Source organism: Sinocyclocheilus anshuiensis, unplaced genomic scaffold (genome assembly GCF_001515605.1).
Source record: "Sinocyclocheilus anshuiensis isolate Anshui unplaced genomic scaffold, SAMN03320099.WGS_v1.1 scaffold1658, whole genome shotgun sequence".
Taxonomy (NCBI): domain Eukaryota; kingdom Metazoa; phylum Chordata; class Actinopteri; order Cypriniformes; family Cyprinidae; genus Sinocyclocheilus; species Sinocyclocheilus anshuiensis.
Window position 1 is genome coordinate 841,449 of NW_015547302.1, and position 23,898 is coordinate 865,346.

Here is a 23,898-nt window from a genome sequence, read left to right on the forward strand (position 1 = left end):
TAAGATTTTTAATGTGTTTTACAGAAGTCTCTTCTGTTCATCAAGGCTGCATTTATTTGAGCAAAAATACAGAAAAAAACGTAATATTGTAAAATAGTATTACCATTCAAAATAATGGTTTTCTATTTTAATATACTTTAAAATATAATTTATTTATGTGATGCAAACGCTGATTTTTCATCATAATTACTCCAGTCTTCAGTGTCACATGATCCTTCAGAAACTATTCTAATATGCTGATTTATTATCAATGTTGGAAACCTGTGATACTTTTTTTCAGGATTATTTTATGAATAAAGTTAAAAAGAACAGCATTTATTTAAAATAGAAATCTTTTCTAACAATATAAATCTTTATTATTACTTTTTGTCAATTTAACACATCCTTGCTGAATAAAAGCATTCATTTCTTTCAACAAAAAAAAAGAAAAGAAAAGAAAAGAAAAGAAAAGAAAAAAATGGCTGACCCCAAACTTTTGAAGGTAGTGTATATTGTTACACCATATTTATATTTTGAATGTAAATGCTGTTCTTTTTTACTTTTTATCCATAAAAGAATCCTAAAAAACGTATCACAGGTTCCAAAAATATTACCAGCACAGCTGTTTCTAATCTAATTTAATCTAACTGAATTGAACTGAATTGTTTTATTTAACTTTATTTTATATAAAGCCGTTTTGCTAGTTTTCTATTTTCTGTCTGTATTTGGAAAAGTGTTGACCATAGTATATAATTATGATAATATTGTAATGACGAAACAAATGAAGGTTTTTAAGTAGTGGGTCACGTGACATTCACAGGGGCGCGCGCGCCATACCTCAAGACTACAAAAGCCAAGTTGTAAGTGTTCTGACAAGATAATGCTATGTAAAGAAATTAGAAAGTATTGCAATTTGTGAATTTTATTTTTTTTTTTAAAGAAAATTTGTAAATGTTCTTGATCGAACTAGGCTACTTTAACTTTTGGCGTTCGACGTCCCTTCTTTCAACTGTCTTGTTTAGCACGAGCCGCTTTTCTACTAATCATTGTGTTTTTTAAAAACTTGGCTTGTTTTTAAATTGGGCGTGTCTTATTTAGGGTGACATTTTGTCAAAGCCGACGGAAAACGCAAGGTCAAGCAAACTACCCAAATCCCCAGAAGGAAGCGAGCATGGCCACTATTAGATTCGGGAGTAGCGTCGGTCCGTCTGGAGTCAACTCTGAAAATCAACAGCACGGCTGGAATGAAGAGAAGGGTAATTTAGCAGCTGGATTTATTATAGGCCTGCCACTTCTGAAGTCACAATATTACAGTCAAACACGTCCATCTAGCGCGTTCACATAGAAAAACAATGGACAAGTAGCGCAGTGGAACGGAAAAGGCGTTCCGTGTGAACCAGCCACAAGAGCAACCACGTTTTATGATGGCGCTTCTTGTTTTCACAGCTTATGGTGAAGACACTGATGACGCCAGTGACCCCAACAGGCTTGTGCAGTGCCCGTATGACAAAAAACACCAGATCAGAGCCTCTCGCTTCCCTTTTCATGTTCTCAAGTGCAGGAAGGTGGGTTATGGCGGGGGGATCTTCTCCATGTGTTTGTGTTTCATATCATATTTATTGAAATTGTGAGAGTGTTGTGTTCTTGGCATTGGTGTTGTGAGTACTTTATCTGTCCACCCCCATCTGTTTCAGAACCACCCCAAACTGGCTAGTGAACTGAAGACTTGCCCCTTCAACGCCAGACACTTGATTCCCAAGCATGAGTTGTCTCATCACATAGCAAACTGTGAAGACAAGAGGTCACTGAATGCTGAAGATGGTTAGTGTTGCATGTTTGAGCGTGGGCTGTTACTGTGATATTTGCGTTCTTTCATGGGACAAAAAAATCCTTTTGTTGTGGTGTTTGGATGAAAATTAGATGAACTAGTGAAATCAAAATGTTGATTTTAAGACTACTGTACTTTTCCAAAATCTTGACATTAAAGATGCATTCATTTGTCAATCAGGATTTATTTTTATTTTTTAGGAAATGTAGAGGTGCTGGAGAAGTTTCAGGTGCCTGTTAACACCTGCACAAACCCTTCACCCTATGAGGACTGGGAAACAGGTCTGTGACCGGTTGAGTGTATGGGGTGCCATTTTGAGTAGTTTTCATATACTAGGCTTCTGCTGTATATCTACTGTGGCACTGCCGGTTTGCCTTATTTAATATGTATAGTTTCTGGGTTCTGTATTTTGGTTTAAATGAATAAATCCCTTCTTTCTGGATGATTCCCTCTGTTTGGCCCTATGATTGCAGAGGCTGATGATAATGCTGCTATGTTTGTCTGGGGTGCATCCAACAATCAGCTTGCCCAAAACAAGTGAGTCCTCATGTTCTTTTTCCCTTGACCTTAAATCCTCTCACCCAGTAAGGCAAACAAGCAGTGTTTCTGAGCATTACATTTTTGGGTAAATTACCCTTGTAATGGTTTGATTGCAAGTAACCAAGTTTAACCACTAGGGGCACTAATATAAACATACACTTTTTACTTATACCTGCATGAAAAAAAAAACATGACCCTTGCCTGATGTTTTCTGACAAAATAGGGCTAAAGTGACTCCACTCAAGTGATTTATTAATTTTTTTTTTGCTTTACATACACTTGCACTCATGTTTTTGTTAGGCCAGAGCCATCTACCACCATCAGTTTATCCGATGGACTTAGGGCACCACGGACTCTTCCATGGAAACTCTGTAAGTACTTTAACACTCTTAATTTAACCAGAGGTTTTAGCTTTTAAACAAGTCTACTGTTCTATCCATGGGAGTTATTAACGCTCCTGTAGATGGCAGCAGCACTCTTAGCTGATTCAAACAGTCCTGTGGCATTTTATAAACGGGCTAGTTGCATAAACACAGCCACTATGTTAAGACTTGAGAATTAGTTTCACAAACTAGTAGTAGACAAAGGATAATCGTTTTTGGTTTTTTTTCAAATTTAAATTAGACCAATTTACCTTTTTTGTAACAGAATTTAAAATGTTATGACCAGTCTTGAAGAAAAATTAGATAACTTAAGACTAGTCCAAGCAGTATATGCAACCTGTGTGTGTGTGTATGTGTGTGTGTGTGTGTGTGTGTGTGTGTGTGTGTCTATATATATATAGATATAGATAGATATCACGGTATTGTCATTCTCACTACGTTTCCTCCCTCTTTTTACTAAGGATGTCACCACTGGATGGACTTCACCGACTAATCTTACTTATTTAATACTTTAAGACCTGTGATTTCTAGCCTAACTTGTATAAAGTCTACTTATATTTTAAAGTTTTTAACTTTAAAGTGTTGTGAAATTTCCCTTTTCCTATTTTCTTCAAGTTAATACACTGTCTGTAAACTGCTATGGTCCATGTGAAGAGATGCTCCTTATTGAAGCAAACAATTTCGTGTCATATTTCAAATGAGACGCCATTCATTGCTAATCTTTCTGTACCATTGGCTTTGAACTTTTTTGCTTTTTGTGGAAGTGGTAGTCTTTAATCCTGACCTGTATGCTTCATTAAAGATTTCTTTAAGTGCAAACCTCCATTGCATTTTTTTTCTTCATTTTTGAACCATAGAGCAACAGAGCATAAATTAAGTCAAATATTACTTTTGGGAATTTGATACGTTTACTTTTAACATAACCATAATTAACAGAAGTTGCTTTAGGTTTTTAATATGGACCGTTTGGGTTATAATGACTGACTTAATTTAAAATGGACAAATGTCTCATGGATTTGATGGTGTTTGTAGGCTTCAATTTGCACAGTTTGCACAAGAACACTGAGCAAGATCTAAAATGTTTTTAAATACAAGATATTTGTAAATAGATTAATCTATGAGATTAATCTGGCAGTACATTAACAACTAACAATAGTGTTTATAAATGAACAGATCGATAAATGCTGTAAATTGTTGCATTATTGTAACAGTCTTTTGAAGTGATCTTTCTACCCGTTAAATTTTTCATTTACATTTGTTTCACAGTGTGCTTTGAGCATTTTTAATTAGTGTGCGAAAGTTCTGTCCTTTTTTTCCTGTTACAGTGGCTTATTTGAGTCACAGAGAAGATGGGCTAGTGTACCCCTGTGTCTGTGGCAATATGAATGGAGCATGAGTTAGTATGGCAGGGCCACAGGTCTGTCCCCTCTTCCTCATCTCCTCTGCCTTGTTTAACCCGCACAAACAGCTGGCCACACCAGCTCTCCCCTGCTAGCTGCACTGACAACAGACATTTGCACAAATGTAGGCAGGGCTGATTGCTCGCCCCCTCTGGCGCCTCTGTATCTGGGTGCCTGTTAAACAGCTGTGTAGCGCTTCCTTTGGTGCACTGTTACTCTGAGGACGCTCAGCTCCCCACTGGATGCAACAAATGCCTCGTTTGTAATGGGTTTTAATGTTTTTGTCTCATCGCTCCAGCCGGGACACGGCATCACAATATGGCAAGGGGCGTAGCTGGCCAATCAAAGCACACCTTGCTTTTCAGACCAATGAGCTTTGTAAAAATCGACGTGTTTCAGAAAGGCGGGGCATAGAGGAGAAACAATAATGTACAGTATGTGGAAAATAATGTGTTTTTTGAACCTTAAACCACATAAACATTTAATTACACCAAATACACAAAATAATGTTCTTTCTAGCAGCATCATATGACCCTTGTACCATAATTGTATCTCAATTTTGACTTAATCGCAATTGACTGTAAATTTCAACTTTTTCATAATTATGACTTAATATCTCATTTTGACTTTTCATCTCATAATTGACTGTCATAATTTTGACTTAATTAAAAAAAAAAGGTTTACCAAAGCATGTTTTTTTCTTATTTGGTGGAAATTGTGCATTGATTAGTGTATGCTAAAGCATTTAGTTCAGTGAGTGGTGCCCAGTTCCCATCTTAAAAATAACCTGTTTTTACATTTAAATTTTTAATTTCAAATAGTCTTATGAGTTAGTGTAAAAATGTACTAACTTTGGCTATTTGATCAAATCATGAAATTTGATGGGTTTAAGCGGTAAAGCACATTGCACTGTGTGATCTGTTGTATGGCATAATTTTTGTTTTGTGTACAGGTACGTATTTGCAAAAAATAGTAATATGAACATCCTACAGATTTTAGTCCTCATCAAGACAGTTGTGACGCTGGGTTAAAATAAGTTTTCATTATTGTCTTCAGAAAAGAATGGTTTAATCTGTTTCTGCTGGTACTTCAATGTTGATAGTTGAAGTAGAACTATAAAGGGGAAAAAGATACCTAAGAATGTTTGATCTTTGGACAAAAATGGATTTTAAAGAAGATTAAAGTTATTTTCTTCAGTGTTCTCTTTAATATTGGCACTAAATTTATCCAGCTTAAAGTTTTCCCCTTCCAACTATAATCCTTGATTTGACTTTAACAAGATTTGATCTCATTTAATGCAGCGCATGATGCACTTAAATCGTTGTCATGCACTTAAAGCATTCAATATTTGCTTTAAATAGTGCTTTCTCTGTGAGGGTTCCTGAAGCCCAGACAGTACAGTCAGTGGGGAAAGGATGCAGTGTATTGTTTGCATGCAATGTGATAATTGAAGGACTCAGAGCTTAGGTTGAGGTCTCCGCACTGTCTGGGTCACCATCTGCGTAAACACTGTGTGAAAGAGCTGTTCAGCAGGACTTAACGCGCTGCAGTTTGAGACGGCATGTTTGAAAAGGTTCAGCAAGACATTTCTGACAGTCGGTACAGCATGAATTTGATTACATCACTGTTCCTACAGATTCAGAGAACTTTCTTAATCTTACTGTTAAATAAGATTTTTTTTTTTTTAAATCACGCAGCATTCTGAAATACTTGATTGTGATCAGTCGTGTCGTTCAGCCCTTAGGTAACTAACACCAGCGCTGCTTTCATGTCTCTTGTCACACCGCAGGCTCACAATCTCATTTCATACAAATTCAACACACACAATATTGTGTTTCAGCAATCAATTGTAGTAAAAAAAAAAAAAAACCCTCAAAGGACTTCATTATATTAATTATTATTAATATTGTTTCACTGTTCATCTTTTAGCTAGGCCAATTTTGTATTTTCTTATTTATTCTTAAAATGATATACAGGTGAAATTATGAAACAATTTCTATTAAAATCACTAGACCAGGAAACCTAGGCCTCCACTGAATATAGATTTAAATGGAGGGAACATAATTGTTTGATTAACTTTTTTTTTAATATAAATTAGCTTTTTTTCCCCCACATGTGCAGATTTTTAAAGATTAAGATTTAAGATTTTAAGTAATTCTTAAAGATTAACATTAGAGTTTTGTGTTACCATGACGGTGTTTTGTATTTGTGTGTATGACACCATGCACCTTCAGTATATTAGTATTTCCCTCAGCTTGTGGAAAAGCTGCTTGTGATGTGCTTTGGTTCATCGTGACTTTCTCATCACCACCTGTTTTTGGTGGTTGTCAGTGTATTAAAAAGTTACAAAACAAATATCCGAGGCCCATTTCAGAAAGGAGGTTAAGTGAAAACTCCGAATATGTTAACCCTGAAATGAGGAAAACTGAGGGTTTTCCATTTCTGAATGGGAAGATTGTCAAACCTGAGAAAGCGGAGTAAGTCAAATGTTCATTTCATTACTCTAAGAAATGCAACCGTTTGGATTAAAGAACATTTAATTATGTGAAAAGGGCATTAGACTATGTGGAAAGCTGCTGCAGATTGAAATAGACACTGAATGATATTTATTTAATGTCAAATGTTTGTAAAGTCATGTAGCCTACACCCGTGAACCTTTTATGCTTAAAGCTTTACCTGATTGAATTATGTTGAACCCGAAAACTCAAGAGTTTCCCATCTCGGGAAGTCAACTCAAGAGTTCAAGTTTCTTATTGAAATGGGTCCCTGTACTTTAATGCTTTTGGTGTATTAACATTATAGGAGTTAAAATGTTTTTTTTTTTAAACGGTAAATTTAAGTTAAATGTGTAAAACACAATGTTGTTGTTTTTTTTACAGTGAAGATTTAAACTGTAAATTCATATTAAAAAAATGAAATCTAGTTATGCAATATTTGGTGTGCTGTACAAACATTTGCGCTTTGCAGTACTGTGGCTGGGTTTAAAATGCTTTTTGCTGTCAATCACATTTAGACTCATTGGACTGAACAAAAAGGAAGGGAAGGGGAAAAAACAGTCTGTCACTTCCTGTTCCTCGCACACCACTGGAGTGATGGGTCGCTGTGTCCTGACTGTGATGGAAAGGTATTGCAGCTGTTACTCCCAAATGCTGAGCTAAAGTCTGTGGCTTGTGGGACGATGGGGAGTGCATTAGAGCATTTGCATTTGTGCATGCAAAACAGAGATAGGCATTCAGAGGGATAGAGAACAATAGCAACTATATCTCGACAAAGCAACTGAATTAGCAGGATGAATTAAAAAGGATGAGAGAGAGCAGCCAGGTCCACTGTCTGGACATCATGGTGCCTCATGTCAGTTATTAATGCATCTGTGGGTGTATGACTAATACCATACTAAAGCATCATTCAATTAAAATCTGTTTAAAGATCTTTAAATACTAGCCTATATATGTTGTTTTTCTCCAGTGCTTTCAATGATAAGAGGTTAAGAGATGTTTCTTTGGTCTAACACTTCATTTATTTAGCTGTGTGTGTGTGTGTGTGTGTGCCTTAGAGCTGTAGTTTCACACGTTGTGTAAGAGTTTGAGCTGTTGCAGGGAAACACAGAGACAGAGAGAGAGAGAGAGAGAGAGAGAGCGATCAAAGCACTATTGTATCACACACTGTGCCGATGCTTGTATCGAAATGACAACACCACGTGATTGATGATGTTTGAAGGTTCGAACCTCATGCAGCATCGGAAGATCGGGACAGCTGGTCTGAAAAAATTGGCGCTTCGCATGACTCTTGTGTTTGACTTTACATTGACTTGGTTGTGTGTGTGTGTGTGTGTACATGTTTTTCTATCTCGGTGGGGACTTAAACCTGAATACATACTGATGGGAAAACAAGCTTATTAATCATACAGAATTAGTATTTTAAGAATGTAAAAATGCAGAAAGTTTTCTGTGAGGGGTAGGTTTAGGTGTAGGGCTGGTGCAGGGCGATAGATTATTCGGTTTTTACAGTAGAAAAACATTACGCCTATGGAGTGTCCTCACAAGGATAGTAAACCAGACCCTGTGTGTATGTGAATTTAATCTGAAAGTCAACATTTGTAAGATTTAGTCAGTCAAACAATTTTGAAGTTAACTGAACTAATAATGTTTATGTTGGAAAAAAAGTGATCTTTGACATTGTATTTTATTATGCTCAATATATATATTTTTTTGTGTATGTGTGTGTCTATTAGTTAATTTGTGGTGTATAAAGATGTTATTTTTTGTTTTATATATATATATAATTGTGTATATAGAAATGTATACATGTAATTGTGTGTGTGTGTGTAAAATATGATTTATATATAATTTTTTTTACACAAATGTTTTTTTTATTGAATACTGAAATTATGTAAAAATGCTAACAGTGGTGTGACCCTGAAAACTCAATCATTCACATTTGCAAAAAAACTTAATGAAGACATAACAACTCCAAAGAATTATATTTTAGAACTTTCTTCTGAATGATTTCTGTATATTGCATGCTGAGTGTCAGTCGAGGGCTATGAGATGGTGTGATTAAACGCAGCAAGTTTTCCTCCCCGAGTCACGCATATGCATAAACTGCAGAATCTAACTGCACAGACTGAAAAAAAGTTTAAATTATTTCATGACTGAAATATTTAAAATATTTAAACACCAGATATGCATAAAGATACTTATCCATGATATATATTCATACTAGACAGGCCCAAATTGAATCTGCAATAAAAAAAAAAAAATTATTTGCACTTTTATCAAATTAGCATATATGTATATGTACAGTATATGGGTGTGTGTAATTTAAAATAAGTTTATTATTTGAATAATTTACTGAATAATTTAAATGTCATTTATTTTTTTGATAGCAAAGCAGAATTTTCAGCATCATTACTCATTATTACTCATCATTATCTTTCAGAAATCCTTCTAATATACTGACTTGGTGCTCAAGAAACATTCATTATTATTATTATTATGTTATAATGTTGAAAACACTTGTGCTGCTTGATTTTTAATACATATTAAGGCGTAATATAATCTAATATAATATTAAGACTTAATATAATGTATTAATTATAACTTCATAAAATACATATTTTCAGGATTTTTTGATGAATAGTTCAAAAGACCAGCATTAATTTGAAATAGAAATGTTTTGTAACAATATATATGTCTTTACCATCACATTTGATTAATTTAATGCATCCTTACTGAATAAAAATATGAATTTATTTAAAGAAAAATTCCACCTGAGCTGCCTTTTTATCAATCAAAAACTGAACAATTTTGAATTATGCTGTTTATAGTATGAAACCAGCGTCTGTATGGTATAGCAGTACATTATAAGCAGTGCATTATTTTCATAAAAAGCACTATGATTCAAAAAAAGCAGCAGTGACCGGTTACATGTGTGCGAGTGGGGTCTTATGAGCTGAATGTCCTAGGATTGGGGTCAGTGATATATCATGCAGCCTTAAACTCTAATTTGGATTATGGCTCCCTGTTCTCCATTACATGTATTTCAGCACCATCTGTTTTAAGGCACTGATTATAGTAACATGCACGTTTTTAACAGTCACATGTATTATACAGTGAATGGCTTTGACCATGTTCCTGTCATGTCATGCTTGTATGCAGCAGTGTTTGAACAAATACAGAGGAAGGTATTATCCAACAGATTTTAGGGAATTATGCAACATCCCTGTAATGTTACTCAATGGTTTTAGTTTAAGAATATTGATATGAGGTGCAAATAAAAAATAAGGCTGCCATTTTATGAAGCAGTTTGTTAATGTAATCAAGATACTAAGGGCCTCAGGTTAAGTTACATAATGTTGTAGTTCACTGTTAGACAATTCTGTAATTTCTACAGTTATTTACTTTATATCACCCAGTTTAATACCGCAAATTCCCTTTACAGTAGGCTAAATAACTGTAACTAAAGTGCAAATCCGTTTTGTGTCGGAAATAGCAATGTCCCGCATCCATTGTAGATAGGCCTATTATCACTTATTATAATGGGTTCTATGGCCCACTGTCTTTTGCTGCTCGCATCCGAGGTAGACTAGACATGGAACCAGCAGTGCCACGTAAGGATGGGCGATTCCTCTTATTTAATTTTTGATCCGATACCGATATTTTCAAGCCCAGTATCTTCGATACCGATACCTCTAAACTAAACTGATCTTATCAATTATTAAAAGAATAAAATCAGTAATGTTAATAATAGGCCTCACTTAACATTATATTTAAAAGCCATGTTTTTTTTGTTTGTTTTTTTTTTACATTTCATTGGCCTTTTTGTTTATGCTGTCAGAAATAAAATGTGCTAAAATGTAATGCATCCTTACTGGATAAAAGTATTCATTTCTTTTAAAAATCCTACTGACGTCAACATTTTGAGCAGTTGTGCAATTTGTTTATTGTGAAATAACTCTCGATTCTGTCATCTGATACGCACTGATCTGGGCTTTGTTACCCAAATGCATCGTGAGAATAAAAGCTGATCGCAGAGGCCAGTGGTGGCAATAGTTTCTTAAGATCTATTTATGCTTCTCATGCTTTTGGGAAACGCAGCCCTATTTGAACAATCACAGACAGATTGGTTCTGTCTTTCAGCATTTGCTCCTATACAATTATTCGCTAATATTGCCTAGTCTATCTTCAATTAGAAGCTTATTTTATGCACCGAATTTTTTTGCTAAATAAATAAAATCAATGGTTAAAATGCACTTTAGAATCGATATTTTTATAGGCCTACTTCTGGATCGATCCGCTCATCCTTAGCGGTTTTGCCAGGGGATTGAACCCGGGAGTGGAAGAGTTCCGGAGAACATCTGCGCTGTGTATCGATGCACCTTACGAGAGACCAGCAAGCAAGGTAAGTGTGTTTGTGTTTGTGTGTGCGCGTGTGTGTGTCAGATTTTTGCACATCAGTTTAACCTAGTAACATTTTGTCGTCAGCATGGCGGTAACAAATTCTGTTCAGGTTGTAGCCATGTGCTGCGTATCAATGTGACTACTTATACTACGCCCTTAAAGGGGTGGTTGATTGCGATTTCACTTTTTTAATGTTAGTTAGTGTGTAATGTTGCTGTTTGATCATAAACAATATCTGCAAAGTTACGAAGCTGAAAGTTCAATGCAAACGGAGATATCGTCTTTTAAAATTCTGGCAGTTTAATGCCTACAAAAACGACTGGTATGGGACTGACTCCCTTTTGGAGCCAGCCTATAGCGGTCAGTCGATGAATTGCAGTTTTAGTCACTTCCATGTCGGTTTCACGAGAGAGACCGGGAGGTTGCCGATTGGTTGTAGCCTAGTTATCGTTGGCCAGTAGCATAGTTGAGAAAATAAAATCGTATGTTAGCTAGGTTAAACAAAAGTTAATGGCTAGCCCTGGTTTTAGCATTAGTTTGTTATAGTTTTTTAATGGAATTTTAGATTTTACTGCATTTTGTGTGTGTGTGTGTTTTAAAGTCAACTGCAATAAAGCATCAAGAAAGACATGAGCTGGCCAGCCACTCTGAGACTGTTTCTTGGTAAGAGAAGAGCTTACCTATGATTTTGAGAGGTTTATTCCATTTGCCTTATAAAAGTGTGTAATTTCTTCTTGTTTTTCAGGGAACACATTTCTCTCTGTAATAAAGTAGATGGTGAGCAAAGGTGGCCTATACGTTTTGGAGCTGCACCTTGGTTTTGCAGATGCCTTATAGCCTACGTATTTTTTGGCTGCTTGTATTTTTCCCCATTATTTTTCTGTTGCCTAAATATTCTTTGTAAGGATAAATCCAGAGGATACATCTTAATATACTGCAAAAGTCAGGAGAAATGGTGAAGATGCACTGTTCCTGCATTGGAAGACTGTAATTTTAAGTGTTATATGTGCAGTGTTTTAAATAAAGGATTTGATATTTTGTCACTTGCTGCTTAAATGAAAAATACTGTCTTAAAATAAAAATGTGCTACTTGTATTCACCTCAGGCTAAAGCTCATGTGTTGGTGAGTCGGCAGAATGTCAAATTAAAAAGCTGACATATTTTGAATCATTCTATTGATTTTGTGATATATTTTAGAATTCAATAAATTGTATTTCTCAAGAATGTGAAACGTGATGACTGGTAGTTAATCATCTAATGTGATGGACAGATAATATCCAGTTCTAATTGCCTAGATTAGTTAACTGGACTGTCATGTTTTGAACCTTTGGAAAAGTCTAAAATGTAATTTAGGAACTAAAATAGGACAATATTTATATTTTTTAATTCTGCATTTCCTTTTAATCCATTTGCATGCAAGTTCACACAATGATCTTTCTTAAACCCATTAATAAACTCTCGAATTATTTCAATTGAATCAACGAATCACATGAATCAATGCTAATATAAATACAAAACAACGGACAAATTCTCAATTTCAAATGATCTATCCTGGATTAATGCATTTTCCGGTTATCTCTCTTCGTTTTTTCTTGTTTCAGGTGCCAATATGAAGATGTGTTTTGATGGAAGATGCAGTCAAATGTTTAACACAACACATTTCTGGGTTTTTAAAAAGTTGAATGCATTGTTCGAGACTCCGGTCTCCATTGTTCTGGTCCAAGATGAAATAAAAATAATATAAAAATACATTTAAGCATTGGCATGAAAATCAGACCAACAGGTGTCGTTCATGCGAAATTGACAGTTCGAGTCAGGTTTATGGTACAGTCTACTCATGCAGCAATCATCATCATTTCCGCATCTTTGGAAGGTCTTCTGTCCTCCACCAGCAGATTTATCATACTCTCGGACTTGATGAGCAGACTGCACCCCAGAAAAAAGATGCCGAAAATGACAGTCAGTGACAGCACACAGAGAACCGCTATCTGCACCAAACGCATGATGAACTGATCGCGCTCGTCCTGAACCGGTGAACCGAACCCGTCGCTGGTGATCACCGAGAAGTTGCAGCATCCTCGGACGCTTTCCAAAGGCTGCTTCGCTGTAGAGATCGTCCGGTTCAGTAGCCCGTGTGAAACATTCATGTCGAGTTTCCTGTGGCGTTTTGTAACGCGTATTAATGTTTTAAAACTTCCAAAGGGTCCCGAGTTTGCCAAGGTCACTTGTGCGTTTCCATGGATATCATAGTTCAAAAGAAAAAACAGTCGTCAAAGCGTCGGTTAGTGGCAGATAGTCTGGTTTATTTGTGATATATGATGGAGTACATCATCCAGGCATCTCTGCAGCAGTCTCAGTGATGTCTGGAAGAGCGCACACATTTTCTTCTGAACTCAGCGGGGTAAGGGGCGGGGGTCTTAAAAGTATGTGCCTGTTTTGGCAGCGTTTTCAAACCTTTCCTTTCCTGCTCAAAGGCAGGAAATACTTTTTTCTAACTAACACTATAAGTGTGTCCCATCAGGCAATGAAAAGTTCTACAAACACTTGTGGTCTTCATGCTCACTTGAACACTTGGACCAAATACAGGAAATACGTCATATAAGAAGTCAAGTGGTAAGACTGCAAGTGCGGGTATTTGGACAAGGTTTTCAAACCTTGCCTTTCCTGCTCAAAGGCAGGAAATACTTTTTTCTAACTAACACTATAAGTGTGTCCCATCAGGTAATGAAAAGTTCTACAAACACGTGTGGTCTTCATGCTCACTTGAACACTTGGACCAAATACAGGAAATACGTCATATAAGTTGTCAAGTGCAAAGACTGCAAGTGCGGGTATTTGGACGAGGGGAAAATCTGAAGTAAATTCAATATCACTTGAACTGATTATTTTCTATCATGTGCCATTTCAAATCAAATTTATATATTTCAGATTGCGAAAAGTATGAAAATATAATTTAAGCGTATCCAGGATAGGCTACATAAAATGCTTGCTATGAAATTAGCCTTAGAAAGATATTCCAAAAATGATTAAACTATAATTTCCATCCCAGTATTTTGAGATGTGATAAAAATTACATTTGGTTAATTCGGTCTAGACTCTATAGAGTTTCAGTTACAAATCTACAACATAATTATCTATACTGTCACGACCCACTGTCGAAAATTGCAATAACAAATTAAGTAAACGAATGAGTGTAAATTGTGAGTCTTGAGGTTTAATTTATAAATATCCACATATATCTTTATAAATAGCCAAAATGTCTAATAGCGGAAAGAAGCAGTGATTCGAATAACGTGGTGTAGCTCTACTCAGAACGCTAGATGGCAGTATTACCCTGCTTTACCAGTGTAGCTGGCTGTACCTAGGTGTTTTCTGTACCATTACACTTACCAGAAGAGATCCGTTTTAAAAAGGGTTCAAATAGTTATAAACCTCCAGTGTCAATGCACCTACAGTAGTTAATCTGAAAACTTTAGCATTTAGTTTCCATAAAACTTACCCCTGTCATCGTGAATACCCCAGTGACATCGTGAAATTTAAAAACTATAGCTTTTTGTGTTGGAAAAATCAAGACATTTTCTGTACCATTACACTTACCAGAAGAGATCAGTTTTAAAAAGGGTTCAAATAGTTATAAACCTCCAGTGTCAATGCACCTACAGCAGTTAATCTGAAAACTTTAGCATTTAGTTTCCATAAAACTTACCCTGTCATCGTGAATACCCCAGTGACATCGTGAAATTTAAAAACTATAGCTTTTTGTGTTGGAAAAATCAAGACATTTTAAAGAAGTAAGCATTGCAATAGATATTCTCCGAATTCAGGCTTTGGGTGCTTTGGTGTTGGCCATACACTTTCACAACACTGAGAATACACACAAATGAGCACAAGTTCAGGTTTTTTTTTCATGTTATATTGCTTTTACATCCTTGATGGCATAACTTATTTTTTGAATGCTAAAGCAACTCAGATGTATGCATAAAGGTGATTTTCAAGTGCACACTTTTTGCCCTGCATTCTTGATGAAAACATCAAATGATGTAAAAAATTGTAGGCTATCTCTCCTTTTTATATCAAACTTATCTGAAGTTCATCACAGCCTGTGTATATGAATAGTTCTTAGTCTTACAGAACGTTATATTATGTTATTTGAACTATTTGAATGTCTTAAATGACAAACACTTCAATTGTGAAGGACTAAATTGCTTTCATCTGTAGATGGCTTATATCCTGCTAGCAGTGCTCAGCTATGCACCTTCAACCTTTTGCTTTTTAGAACACATATGTAATTGCTGGTTTACGATTACTCTCTGAGGAGAGGCTGATGATCTTTGCAGATGTGTGACAGCCTTTTGACATTATCTAATTCATATTATACAACAGCTAGTTCCGATCCTTTAAATTGATTGGGCCATTCCAAGAGAGCTGATACAGTCCAGCAGCACTGGAGCTTTTCACTGTTTGTATCACTTTGATTGAACATGTTAGTGGCGTTCAAGACAGGCTTGCAGTGCAAATATTGATCATGCTTAGCTGCATTTGGAACTATTATTATTATTTTATTGCTTTTCACCTCAAATAATTCATTATTTATTTCTTTTTTATTATTATACATTTTTATTATTTTTAATTTATAATTTAATGTATAAGTTTATTATATTATTATTTATTTTTATTTTTATTCATCTGGTCTAAAATAATTTGTATTACTTTTTTATGAAAGATCAAGCTCATATTGCTTATACTGTATATTTTTTCTCAGACTTTAGTGAGATTGCCATTAACAAGATGAGGTTGATTTATTCTGTCAAAAAAAGGGGGAAAATTATTTGCTGCAACATGTTTAAAGCAGAGAACTGGAATATTGGTAGCCGGTAAATTAGTCACCACCATGTTGTTAGCAACTTGTTTCCATTTTAACAATGGCACAGGATTTTCCTCAGGTCCAGCAGGTGAGAGTGATGGCGTTGCTTACACTTGCCAAGTAGTGTGATAATCCCAGAGGGACCTGACTTCGTGAACGCACTCCGTCACATCTAAGTGCCGTTATTGATTTCATGTGATGAGTGGTTATTTTTAAACTCAAGGCTAATGTTAGGGACCGGCAATCCCCCCCACAACACCCTTCTGAAAGGCCAAAATATAAATCCTCTGGGGAACAACGTGTACACTGATAGGAATCTACGCCTGTAGTGTGTGGGAGAGATAGAGAGAGAGTGTGTATTAGCAGTTTAGAATGTGCTCTCATGTTTATGTGTTTTTGTAAGATATAAAATATGCAGTTTAGGTCTAATAGCTACTACTTTATATTTACAACAGAACGGTTGGTGTAGTTGTTTTACGCATTCATTTGCATTCTGTAAAAGAATAAACCTGCTCAGCCAGTTTCATAGACAAGATCCTGCCTATTGTGGCTGACAAAACATGCGAATTGTGTGAAATGCTAGTTAATACAAACAAAGAAATTTGACTATATTTCAGTTGAAATGTGTGACATTCCGGTGTGTTCTCACCGTGTCTCGTGGTAAAGCTGGTTTTCTAACAGCTGTGTTTTAACAGTACAGTTGCTGGGTGAAAAGGCCTCACTACACACATTGAAGCATTCCCTGCGGGTCATGCCGATCTAAGAGGGGGTCCCTACGTGACCAGATGATCAGCATCAATATTTCAGTTTATTTTTGTTGTGCATTTACGGTGCCATATCCTATGGAATGAGATTTTCTTTAATAAGATAAAGGAGCTCAATATAGTTTAAATATATATTTTTGTGAATTGTAATAATAATAACAATAACAATGATTATTATTAATAATAATATTATTAATAATAATAATATTAAAATTAATATTAAAATGACAAAAATAAATAATTACACTTTAATTACACATTTTAAAATAACATTTATTAATAATAATTATTAGTATTGTAGTATACACGTTGTGTTTGTGCAATTTATTTGATGGCAAAACTTTTTTTTTTGCCAGACTTGATGTTCTCATCTGGTCTCCCATTGAGATCACATTACAATATTTTTCAGAACTATTTGTCGATTTTCCTTTGAATTTTCTCCTATTTCAGGCAGAAGAACGAACTGAGAGTACAGACTTGTATCAGAGCTGAATTATGGTGTTAGGAATAAAGAATATGTGTGATTATTCCTTGGGATAAGGCTTTCTCTGTTGAGTGGAAAGGCTCATGTCCGGGAGCTGTTCTGTGATTTCTTTTATTATCTGTCCAAGCATTCATTCAAATGGAACGATTGAGTGTTGAATTGAAACAAGTGCTGGATGAAAATAACTAGAGATCCTCATTTTTAACACTTGAGTCATACAACATCCATCTATCTTTATCTATTATCCTTCTCTTATACTCCAGCATTAGGATTCTGTCTCTCCCTTGCCCTCTCAACACCCCTAATTTACAACTACAAGGCCATCTTATCATAGATGAAACATGACACATTTTCACACTGCATGATAGACCACATGATGCCCAATCTGGATTGGTTTAGCATGTTCAGACTGTCATAAATTCAGTGTGCACAGTAAATGTTCCCTCCGCTTTATGCTCCGCTTGCTATCGATCATATGGCAGCTGCACCTGTTTAGTGCATGACAAGTCATCAACAACACTTTGTCAACTCTTTCACTGAGTCTAAATGGGCTCACAGTTTATTAAAATAGCCCTGCTCTCTGTACCAGAGTGAGAAAGGCTGCAGGAGAATCAGGAAAGAATTATATTACAAATAATACAAAGTTGCTAATGCATGTTTAAGGCTAAATCCAGGAGAAGGACTGAAAGAACTGAACTGAACTTAAGAACTGAAAGGCTGTCAATGACTTTATATATACACACCTGTAGTGTCTGGTTATGAGGGTCCTGCATATGTTCATTCTGTGCCTCCTTGTTCCTGGACTGTGGAAGAACTCAGAACCTTTGGACTCTTATCCAGTTATCTTATCCTTGCAGCTCTCCATTGAAACTTGAGCCTCCCTGTCAGTTTTGCTTTATATCCCAGCATTCTCATGTTCTCAAGGCTGTCGGTGACCATTACAGGAGGTTGGTGGAGGTTTATATAATAATATAACTTGATTCATTGGAGGTGAACCACCAGTCTTGTTTAATTGTCACCATGGCAATGTGCTTTTCAACCCCTTGTTTTGATTTTGCACCAAATAGCTGTCTTTACTAGAGTAAGCCAAACATGGAAACGTGGATATTTTTGTAGGCTGTCCCTGGCCGTGCCCGCATAACTGCTGTAATCGGAGTGATAGTGACTTTATCCAATTACTTCTTGTGGATGAGCTCTAGTATTTTTATTAGAGTGCTGCCATGTCCTTCAGATGTTCCTATTAGCTTGCCAGAATTTCATAACAGTTCAAAACTCTATCTCGCATAGCAACCATCAAAAACAGCTTAGCAACGCCCTGGCAATTATCTATCTATCTGTCTATCTGTCTGTCTGTCTGTCTATCTGTCTGTCTGTCTGTCTCTGTCTGTCTATCTATCGTTCTATCTATCTATCTATTGTTTATGTGTCTTCAGTTTGAATTAACTCAGTTCATAATATTTCATAAACCAGGAAAATGTGGCTCTTCCCCTCTCATCTGTCATTGTCAAATTGACAATGGAGCAGATTGAGTTACAGGCCACAGTGATGAGCTAAATGTATTTACCACAGGTTTCCTCTTTCCTCTCACTGTCTGTGTAAGGTGCCCACGAGAGCTGTATGAATTATTTACTAAAATATAAACATGAATACTCCAAGTAAGCTGTTTATACAGACATGTAGTTCAGTGAAGAAGAGAGTTTTATTGACAAACTATGCAACATATAGTATAGCACTATATAAGGTGCTGCACTGGCCCGCTCTCAGAAAACTAATTGTTTCTTGGGATATCCCTTTACTATAATGACTCACTTCATGAGGCATACTGTAAGTCACTTTCAGGCAAATTTCATTGCCACCGCCCAGGTATTATGTATTATATAGTTAAATTTAGAATGGCCTGGGATATTACATAACATTTCTGCCCAGGGTCACTAATGTTGAGGATCCTTTTCAATTTAAGCCCCAAAACGCATCTGTTGGTCTGGAGCGCTAGAGGAAGGTATCACAAGAAGTCCCTGGCACTTACTCTGTCTGCTCAGTTGTACTTTACTTGGTGGTACCATCGGCCGCATACCTTGGCAGGCACAGAATGTGTCAGAGCAAATTACAGTGGCGCAAATTTAGGCCACAGAATTCGGTGTGCTCTGCAAGGGAGGAGAGGATATGTGACACCCTGCAGGCCTTATGGTGTGTAGCATGACAGTCAGCCATCAGACAGGCTCAGTGTTTTGAAGCTACCACACAAAATGATTCAGAAATACAACTTAGGGACAAAAAGGCTCTCTGTGTTCCAAGGTATTCTGGCGTGAGTTATTATGATAGTAGCAGGATGGGTCTGCAGGGGTGCCTGTGACTCGTAAACCCCATACATTAGAACGGGACGCAGTCAGACGATGCAGCTTCTGTACCACAAAGATAGTCTTACAATACTGTGATGAAATTAGCTGAATGAAATCTGATGAGATGATTTACACACCCTTCAATTACTGTGGGAGGGACAGATCCCTTTAGACAAACTGCAAATTGGCTAGCAGTTAATTTTCCTCATTACCTATTTTTTTTTTTTTTTTGAGTGCAGGTGAAAATTGATTCCTTAGAAAATGTATAGTACACATTTCCTCAACAAGCTCCTAAATCTGATTTATTATTTATGTCTGTAGCACATGGAAAAGGTTTAAGGCTCTCTGTGTTCAAAGGTATTCTGGCGTGAGTTATTATGATAGTAGCAGGATGGGTCTGCAGGGGTGCCTGTGATTCGTAAACCCCATACATTAGAACAGGACGCAGTCAGACGATGCAGCTTCTGTACCACAAAGATAGTCTTACAATACTGTGATGAAATTAGCTGAATGAAATCTGATGAGATGATTTACACACCCTTCAATTACTGTGGGAGGGACAGATCCCTTTAGACAAACTGCAAATTGGCTAGCAGTTAATTTTCCTCATTACCTATTTTTTTTTTTTTTTTGAGTGCAGGTGAAAATTGATTCCTTAGAAAATGTATAGTACACATTTCCTCAACAAGCTCCTAAATCTGATTTATTATTTATGTCTGTAGCACATGGAAAAGGTTTTGCACCAAATTAATAGTGTAAATTTTGGCATACACTCTAAAAAATGCTGGGTTGTTTCAACCCAACTTTGTTTACTTAAGAGTCAGAGGTATTTTGAAATCCCTCAGCGTAAATATAAGCAATATTAATTTCACTGCTATTGTTAGCCTCATAAAGCAATATAATGACGTATGTGATGATCTGATTGAAAATGGCCTGATAGTAAAAAAGAAAGACAGTTCTAAATATAGTTGAAGAACCATGTCAAACTGATGTGAGGTCAGAAGTTCAGATCTGAATCATTCACATAAGACAGATTAGCCAACTAACTGTCCATATGGAGAATGTTCCACACCACAACTTCCTTCTAGAGGGGGAATGCGATTACTTAGATTACAGCTGTTATGAAAGCGATGTTGAAACCCTATGTAGTAAAGAAACAAATTTGTCATTTATTCTAGTTTTGTACTTTCTTCTTTCTTTCACCAAAGGTTAGATTTTGACCACTCTTTTCAAGATAATGAAAGTGAATGAAGGCTGAAGTTGTCAATCTCCACAATGACAAAAAATTACAATAAAAGGGTCGTAAACTTATCTTTATGACTGCGTTCTATTTTAAGCCCTATGTCTCTTTGGCATGTTCATTAAGCAGCATGTCATAAATGACTCTTTTGAATCAGATATTTTAAGTGAATCCAGTTCACAAAACAAGTCTGAATGATTTGTTGACAAACTGGTGCTCTTTTATATGTTAATCTCATTACCGTTTGCAGGGCAGCGATCTGAAACCACTCAGCTGCGCATATCGATTCAATATTCCGTTTCAGCTGGAAATACGTCACTACACTGAAATAAAGTCGGCAGCAACTTCAGCAAGTTGAAGATCATTTGCGATTAATAGATTTCACATCTGAAAGAGACGTGAACTTGAGTTTTCTGTACGTATGTTAATTTTATGAATCACCCGTATGCATATGTTACAAGCAGAGAGCTGAAACCATTCATTTGCCAGCAAGTTGAAGATCATTTGCGATTCATAGATTTCACATCTGAAAGAGACGTGAACTTGAGTTTTCTGTACGTATGTTAATTTTATGAATCACCCGTATGCATATTTGAGAGATGATCGTAAGATAAATTTTAAGATGGTTTCTGTGCAACATTTTATAAATGAGGCCCCACATCTGGAAGAGGAGTAGGCACATTTTTTGTGTGTACGTTCAATTCTCTGAATCCCACATATGCACATTTAAGAAATAATCTAAGATCAAATGTAGGATGTTTCTATGCAACATTTTATAAATGAGGCACATAAAATAACAAGCTAAAAGTAGTAAACACTTGTTTTATGTTTCAAAGAAAAAAGAAAAACATAGGCTAAGTTTGGAACATCATAATGATGACAGAAACCCTATAACCATGTTTTATAGAAGAAAAACCATGCAGATCTTGCTTCATCCATTTTATCGATAAACCATTTTTTTCAAATGCTAATACGATGTAAATAAATGTTTCATAGCACCAAAGATGATTTCTGTTCAAAATTTATTTTATATAGAGAGCTGCGCAAAATCATGAAAGATAAGCAATACCTCTCATTTAATGTAAAAAAAATTCAGAATGCCCGATCTTGATTGTGTCATTATGAGAAAAGTTACAGTCTGCAGAAGCTCTAGTCATACCTATACATCTTTAAAATACATACATACAAATATAATTACTCTAAGGTTTGACTGGTACACCAAACTGAGTCAGGTGTCTGTAATAATACTCAAAGTATTTGCATGTAAGAGGCTGTACGTGGTACATGTACAGTAGCTGCACTAGATCTCCCGTGACTTTTCAGTCTTTTATATAAACTACTGACTCTTAAAATACACTTATATGCTAGAAGTTTCTAGACCAGGGGTCTCCAAACTTGGTCCTGGAGGGCCGGTGTCCTGCAGAATTTAACTCCAACCCTAATTAAACACACCTGAATCAGCTAATCATAGTCTAACTAGGCATACTAAAAACTTCCATGCAGGCGTGCTGAGGCAAGTTGGAGCTAAACTCTTCAGGACCGAGTTTGGAGACCCCTGTTCTAGACTTTATTGTCACTGGATCTGAAACATTAGACAAGTGTACCACAGTCCTCCAATGCACTCACACCAGTCCTGTACTCAAATGTATCAGTGAATCTCTGTTTTCAGAGTAAGCACGTTTTTGTGCATTTTTAAGGGAGACAATTCTGTGGCACTTGAGTGTATTTAAGGCTTTGTATGATATTTTAGACATCAAAGTAAATGCTGTTTGTACTCCCTGTTTTGGTCCATGGCCTTTCCAACTTGAAGATGTTTTACTGGATTCTTGGATGCTGTCTGTGTGGAATATGCTGTAATACTGATGGGACCTCTTTCATGCAGAAGTCACATGTAGAGCATTTGAGCTTCTTGTTTTGCACCATTGACTTGAAAAGCTACTGACTGAAGCCACCATTTCAGCTAAAATATTCTAAGATTTGAAACTCCATATCTGTTTAGAGTTACCAAAATGTTCAACCAAATGTTCAACCAATCATGTGTCTCTTAGTGAGTTCAATGTTGAAGACTTGATAAAGGTCTGTGATAAAGGTCTCCAAATGCAGACATAAGTAGAATGTAATCGTTCTGTGATTCCATTCCAAAAAAGCAGAGAACAGTAAGCGATAAAGTCCTGTGACTAGTCAAACACTCAAGAGCTCCCCAAACCTCTCATATCCATCTCTTTCATCTGTTTAAGTCACTCCAGTTGTCCATTTATAAAACCTCTTCAGAATGGCAATGTGTCCATGAAGATTTTATCCACAATGGGTGGAGGAGGGACCAAGTCTTCCAGTTTAAGATAGAAGATTCGCTGGAGGCCCTGGGTGCACAGTGTTCTCAGCTCCGGGAGTTTGCCCAGGAGTCTGGACAGGTAGTTGGGCCGGGTGGCCTCGCCAGTGCTTGTGGAGACGTGGTCTCTGAGACACGTGATCAGGCGGTTTTGGAAGTCTTCGATCCGTTTGGGTTCTTTCAAGCCGTGTCGATCTGTTGGTCACAAGTGAGGGTTAGAGATTTGTTTGGGATAAAACATCACATTTCTGTAGTCTAGAAATGAGAAGAACTAATAAAAGTAATTTACCTGTGATTATGACCAGTGTGGCAAGACAAGAGAAAGACGATACGTCCAAGTTCAAGCGGTGTAAACTCTGAGAAAACTCCATAATGGAGTCAATCCAGTCACCAAAGCTTCGTACGCACTGTGTCCGGTGCAGAACCACACCATTGCAGAAAATAAGTTTGTCTGTCTCAGGGTTTGACCTAAACGTAAAGAGATATATAAATGCTTAGCCACCTCACAGTACTTTTATAATAATAACTGAGTGTCATATGAACTGACATGTACCTGTAAGCTAGCCGAAGTATGAAGAGCTCAACAAATGCTGACTCAAGAAGAAGCTCTTGGTCCTCCTTACAGAAGGCACTGAATCCAGGGATGCTTCCAGCCCACTTCCTGATCACATCCATTGACCCTGTTAGCAGGTCATAAAACTGCTGTATGTCATTGGCATCCTCCTTCTCAGACAATCCGGATACCGATTCCTGATACTAAACAATGACCAAAAATAAGATATTAATGAACAAAGTGCACAGAACAATGACAATACTATTAAAACCACACTATATATATATATATATATA

The 23,898-nt window shown here is 36.4% G+C and overlaps 3 protein-coding genes across 5 annotated transcripts in view; 1 reads left to right on the plus strand and 2 right to left on the minus strand.

Annotated features, from left to right (window-relative positions):
• Window positions 1–738: 738 nt before the first annotated feature.
• LOC107701712 (gametocyte-specific factor 1-like) lies at window positions 739–4,293 on the plus strand. Of its 3 annotated transcripts, none has more exons than XM_016503780.1 (8): window positions 739–839; window positions 1,078–1,235; window positions 1,426–1,544; window positions 1,674–1,800; window positions 2,008–2,088; window positions 2,281–2,344; window positions 2,648–2,718; window positions 4,056–4,293. In XM_016503780.1, exons 2-8 carry the CDS (start codon window positions 1,151–1,153, stop codon window positions 4,124–4,126), a joined length of 618 nt encoding a protein of 205 aa, XP_016359266.1. In that variant the 5' UTR covers window positions 739–839; window positions 1,078–1,150; the 3' UTR covers window positions 4,127–4,293. The 3 variants fall into 3 exon arrangements, with proteins under 3 accessions (XP_016359266.1, XP_016359268.1, XP_016359267.1); XM_016503782.1 differs by lacking the exon at window positions 4,056–4,293 and adding an exon at window positions 3,192–3,549 and having other exon boundaries at window positions 740–839; XM_016503781.1 differs by lacking the exon at window positions 739–839 and having other exon boundaries at window positions 861–1,235.
• An 8,309-nt stretch (window positions 4,294–12,602) lies between these two features.
• LOC107701713 (protein reprimo A-like) lies at window positions 12,603–13,407 on the minus strand. The gene has a single exon (XM_016503783.1). The coding sequence runs from the start codon at window positions 13,174–13,176 to the stop codon at window positions 12,865–12,867; it is 312 nt and encodes a 103-aa protein (XP_016359269.1). The 5' UTR covers window positions 13,177–13,407; the 3' UTR covers window positions 12,603–12,864.
• Window positions 13,408–22,764: 9,357 nt separating this feature from the next.
• LOC107701750 (nuclear receptor subfamily 4 group A member 1-like) overlaps window positions 22,765–23,898 on the minus strand; it is a 4,458-nt gene continuing 3,324 nt past the window's right edge. Inside the window, exons 5-7 of the mRNA XM_016503860.1 lie at window positions 23,603–23,805; window positions 23,339–23,517; window positions 22,765–23,244 (exon numbers count right to left, since the gene is read on the minus strand). Of these exons, the coding sequence (XP_016359346.1) occupies window positions 22,988–23,244; window positions 23,339–23,517; window positions 23,603–23,805 (639 nt within the window). The 3' untranslated portion in view covers window positions 22,765–22,987. The remainder of the gene's footprint in view (window positions 23,245–23,338; window positions 23,518–23,602; window positions 23,806–23,898) is intronic.